The sequence below is a fragment of the Condylura cristata genome, unplaced genomic scaffold, assembly GCF_000260355.1.
Source record: "Condylura cristata isolate star-nosed mole 26May11 unplaced genomic scaffold, ConCri1.0 scaffold00005, whole genome shotgun sequence".
In the NCBI taxonomy this organism is placed as follows: Eukaryota; Metazoa; Chordata; class Mammalia; order Eulipotyphla; family Talpidae; genus Condylura; species Condylura cristata.
The window spans coordinates 60,409,133-60,414,627 of NW_004567106.1; the positions used below are offsets into that span (position 1 = coordinate 60,409,133).

Here is a 5,495-nt window from a genome sequence, read left to right on the forward strand (position 1 = left end):
AAGTTCATTTAGTAGATTTTAGAGCAGGACTTTAATGGAACCCATCAGAAGTCAGTTATAGCTCAGATTTCAGGGAAGTCTACTCACTGGTACACAGTGGGAGTATTACTTAGTGGCCAGGGATGCTTCTAGAACCTAGTATTGTATCCCTTTGAAGGAACGCTATAATCTCTCTCATCTCCTAACCAGAGGCTATAGCTAATGTCCCATCAAAAGCCCTTAGCTCTCCATTCCTGTCACACAGTCCTTAACATATGCTAAGAGAAAAGAAAGTATGCTACTGGTTCCTTAAAGCATGGACTCTTAGGTACTTCTCATGAAAGCGCATAGTTTTGCATTGCTGTTTTTCTTTCAGAAGTTAAGTAAGGTTGAGTTCATGTAGAGAAACTGTTTCTTACTAAACGTGGTATACATTCCCTACAACCAAAGTGTGTCTGCTAAATCATATTGAAAAGAGACGGCAATGTGAATAAGAAACAGTTAGGAAAGAAACATAGGACAAGAGACAGGACTTCACCTAAACCATTGTTCTTGTTTGGATGTAGAATCCTCCAGCACTGTCACAGGGAAGACTGGTTTAAGCCCAGACTTTAACCTTTTTTTATGGGACATCAGAGGTAGCCAGAAATTCTCGATGGGCTTAGGGTGATGATAACTTTCCTGTGGCAGAAAGAAGAATAAATTAGGAAGTACACAGGATCCCTTGGGACTTGAAGGTTGGACTAAGTCCTGGGACGAAGCTCTGGAGACCCTAAAGTGATGCAACAAAGCCCATCAAAGTAGGATGTGGGCAGAAACCAAGAGGAGGAAGCCATTCCTGCATGGCTCATAGCTATTTCACTGTCAGATCTCCTGGCCAAACCTCTGTTAGTTTCCAAAGTGGCCCAATTTGTCCACTGGCCCACTGAAGTGAGTGGCAGAGGAATTTACCCAGTTTTGAGAAGAATTCAATCAGAATTTCCGAGAGAACCAAACATTTGAAAATAAATAAGGAAATTGATCCATGGGACTCCATCTTCCTTTCTTGGACAGAGCTGTCTCATCCAGTTTCCAATTCCTGCCTGCAGTAAGAAGTCCACAGAATAGGATGTCTGTGAGGTAACAATTTCATCATGACTAAGGCCATGGAATCCAAGACTTTCAGAAAGGCTCTTAAAGGTCATTCAGCCTATCATTCATCTGACACTCATTTCCCTCCACAATATCACAGTATCACTCCCAATTGGCCAATTTTCCCATACCAAGAAACCCCAACCTATTTCATCTTTGTCAGTTAAATGGCTTATCTCCCAGTAGCTTCTACAGTGCAAACAGAGCAAATCTATGCCTCTTCCCACAGAGTGCTTTAAAATTTGAAGAAATCCATCATGACCCTGCTTAGCTCACTCTCCATTCCAGGCTCAACATTTTGAATTTTTCTCCACATGACATGGCTTTGGGCTCCTTATCCTGGTTTATCTCAGTTGTCATGCACTTGAGAAAATTACAAATTATGCTTTTCCTAATGTGTGGCCGTCTGGAATGACAAAAACCTGCTAGCTGGATCAATTATACAACCCATCACCTCATTAAAGTCCCTATGCAAAGCCATTCCGTTTGCTAAGAGCAAAGGTCCCTTAGCACACTGCCTACAACTGCCACTCACACCCATCATGCACCACTCCCTTATCCTGCCTGTTGGGGACTTATCACATTATACACTATCTATGTGACCTGGGATACTTGCTTGTTTATGGTCCACCTCACTAGAATTCCACTTCATCCAGGCAAAGACCTAACTTAGTCACTAATATATTTCTACCACTCAGAAGGTGCCTGATGCACAGCAGACACAAAATATTGGTAGAATGAAAGCAAGAATAAATGACCAGATGAACTGACATACAGACATACTTTTCTCTCAGAATTTTTAAATCTCTTGTTAAAATATTTGCAGTAAAATCATGCCTTTCTAATTCTAATGTATTCCCTGTAAGCTCTTCCATTTCGAGGAGTAGGAATCCATTCATGTTTCTTCAACAAATGGGTTTTACTGTCAAAACACCTGCACCTAGCAATCTGGCCACATGATGCAGAACCCTTAGTAGAGCAAGACCATATAACAGAAAAACAGGAATGGAAAGTTCCTTTGAGCTCCAAGACAGGTCTAGCTAAGACAGCAGGTGAGAGTGTATCTTGCCCAGGAATCACCATGTCTCTTCTTCCCATGAGCATCATTCTCTTTCTACCACATCCACTTTTTAGCTCTGCTCTGCATCTTCTTTCTGCCTTCCTATAATCCAAGCCTTCCTTATCTACTTTGTGCTCCCTACACTACCTTGTTCCTCAAACTTTGTTTTCCTTATGGTCCCTCTCTGTCTCCTGTTAGTTTTCATTCCCACTATCCACGCTTTTCCTTTTCCAATTCAGATACCTGGAAAGATGAACCTGATTTACTCACAGATCTGGGGTGTTAGTAGGTGAGTATAGTTTGGGGGTACCAATCTATAACATAGATTTCTTCACTGAACCTGGCAACCTATGGTCCCAGCAAGGAGTAAAGGATTGAGTGTAGAGTCTTTTAGGGCATCTATCTCTACAAACTGTGGTAAAAGTCCATTTCACTTAGAACTATAACAATCACTACAATAGGCCCTCCCTGGTTGCGCAATGGCTTAGGATGCAGCCCTGCAAGCTGGCCGCAGCCACTTCAGTACAAGTGCAATCCCTGGCCCCAGAGGTGACCCACATGGCACAGCAGACCTCTCCTGTCTTGTTTGCTGCTCCCCTCAGCAGTGTACTTCATTGATCTGTCTATCCTGCTCCCCACTCTGTCTCTGGTGAAGCCTGTCACCACCCCTGCACCGCTGGCCTGTACCCCAGTTCTGTATACATAAATAAATCTTAAAAAAAAAATCATTGTAATAGACATGTTTGATCCATTCTACAACTTGCCTGGTGTAACTCCCTTTCTTCCCTTAGACATGCCAGGTCAAAGCAAAAGAATGGTGCTTTTGTATTAGACCCTAGGCCCAGAAAAGATGGTCACATTTATCTACCAAGAAAAGGAGGGAAGATGGCATGAATATTAAAGAGGCATCCTAGCCCCATACAGTGACCATATAATAGCTCCATACAATTACATGGTGCCAATCTTTGACACCCAGTGTCTTGACTCTATTAATACAATTTGGCCAGTAGCACATGAATATGGTCAGATCCTGCCTGATAGAAGGTTCACAAAGTGCCAGGTATTGGAAGGCAGCTCTTCTGGTACCAAGGTTTTATATGTCCCCTGTTACCTAGTCCAGCACAATCTTGGCCTGGCATTCACCCCCACCCAGTATATATCATCTACTATCCACTGCTATTGAACAGTGCCCTGCAATGAAGAGCCGACTCAGAGGTCCAAGATACCATCGGCAATGAATGAGGTAACTAGCGCCTTTGTTGCGGTACACAATTGGAGAGCAGCATTTTATTTTCCATTTGAAGAGGAGTCTTGCACTGTCATCTACCTAGTAACTGAGGAAATACTAATTCCAAGTTCACACTTTCTTCTAAGGTTTTCTCTTGGGTAATTATACTTCAGCATCAAATTTCTGTCATCGTTAGATTCTCTTGTTTACACTTCCACTTACTTGATTTCTTCTTGTTATATTAAGCCCTCTCTCAATGCTGTCAAGATCTCAAAATCCTTTTCAGATACAGATTTCCTAAATTTCTCTTAAATTGATTTTCTTCACATCCTCTGCATCGACTAACTTCACTCTTCAATATCGCTCATTTGACTCTGGTGGTGATGTCAGATTACTTCACTCTTCAATATTGCTCATTTGACTCTGGTGGTGATATCAGAACTCATGCTTCTGATTTTTGTCACTGATTTTGTCTTGTGATTTTGTCTCTTTCCACTGAAATTCTAAAACAGGATTTTCAAAAATGTGAATGAGATAACATCCTCTATCTTCTGCTATTTATTCCTGCACATCTTTCTGGATGGAATCCACTTTTTCACATCCTCATGTGTTTGTCCTTCCCTTTGAATAGTCAAATTTTCTTTTGTCAGAGGTCACATCTCCTGTACTCCCAAACTACACCTCCTCCCCCAGCAGAGATGCTGTTCTCTACTGTATATTGGTTCTGCATCTTGTATGTTCTTTTATCATTCATATATCCTGATGTCATTCCTTTTATATATATCTGATGTATTGGATTGTTAGATTCCAAGTTCCTTCATGATAAAAATTGTCCTATAATCATTTTTATATTTCAGTTGTCATCTTGATTTATGTATCAAACTGAATTAGATCTTAGTGTACAGTAGAGCCCCAATGTATGTCTATTGTGATAACGAATTCTCTGCTCTTTTCTTCTCCTGACATCTAAAAACAATTGGTATAAAACAGAACCCTTTATTCTTTTCTAATGTAGATATTCATTTGGTTCCTGGGTCCTCGTTTTCTGATTTATTCTTTCCTGATTTACATTCAACTAGAAAGCCAGTGGCTACTTCATTCTTTGTTAATTACAAACTAGATATCTCTGGCCAGAAAGGCAAAAAAAATGCTAGTGAAGATTCTTTTTTCTCCATGCAATGAAGTTTCATGATCCAAGTTTAGGTAGCTGATCCTGGAAGTTTCCCAGGATCATCAGGTTCTATATTGTGAAGCATCAAGCCAAGATTAAGAAAGAAGACTGGCACTGAAAACGCTTTTTGATATGCAGTTAGTCCCCCCCAGTGCCATTACCTTGAGCAGAAACTCCTTGGGAAAGTAGCTGGGTGTGAAGTCCCTTCCATGCTGGTCAAATGGGAAGGGAGGTGGGTTGTTGGTCAAAATCAGTAAAGTCTTATCCCGATCAAAATCTGACACTTTTAACATGAAGCTTTTGATTTTCTGACTTTGAATCAGGAATCTCTGCAGTGCTGTGGGCTTCAATGGCTCGTAGTAGTGGCGCTGAGCAGACAGAGAAGTTTCCAGAGACAAAAGGATTAGAACAAGAGAAGACTAAGAAATCAGTTGGCTAATCTTTTGCCTCTGTAGGGAAGGGACAGAGGCTGGTCAGGGGCTGGACAAATCTGCTCTAAAATTTGTTTCACAGAAAATGTCCAATTCTCTGCCTTGTCTTCCTCTCAGAGTGTTCCCCACCAGCAGACTTAGTGGCTAGGGAAGTAAGCTGAAAAGGGTAACACAATAAAAGCAACACAATGACTAAGATTCTTCTGGAAGAGTGTAACATCATGCCCATCATATTGGGGCAAACAGAAGTTTCTATGTTAAACCTGCACTATCCTCCCCACTCCTTCCTCTGAGGAAGACTGGGGACAAGTCTCCTTGTTCAGGGAGTCCTGAGGGGACCCACACTTACCTACATCTTCCCACCCACCTGGTTTCTCGACAGGCAGAACCAGATTACTACACAATAATCACAATGTTAAAAAGGAAATGCTCAAACAGTCACTGGAGGCATGAACAGGGAAGGGGCAGTCCTACCACATTTGTTTTCTGTCAGTA

The 5,495-nt window shown here is 41.5% G+C and overlaps 1 protein-coding gene across 1 annotated transcript in view; it reads right to left on the reverse strand.

Annotated features, from left to right (window-relative positions):
- Window positions 1-5,495, reverse strand: part of TSGA13 (testis specific, 13) — a 47,233-nt gene that overhangs the window by 2,917 nt on the left and 38,821 nt on the right. Inside the window, exons 3-4 of the mRNA XM_012720770.1 lie at window positions 4,731-4,937; window positions 518-660 (exon numbers count right to left, since the gene is read on the reverse strand). Of these exons, the coding sequence (XP_012576224.1) occupies window positions 518-660; window positions 4,731-4,937 (350 nt within the window). The remainder of the gene's footprint in view (window positions 1-517; window positions 661-4,730; window positions 4,938-5,495) is intronic.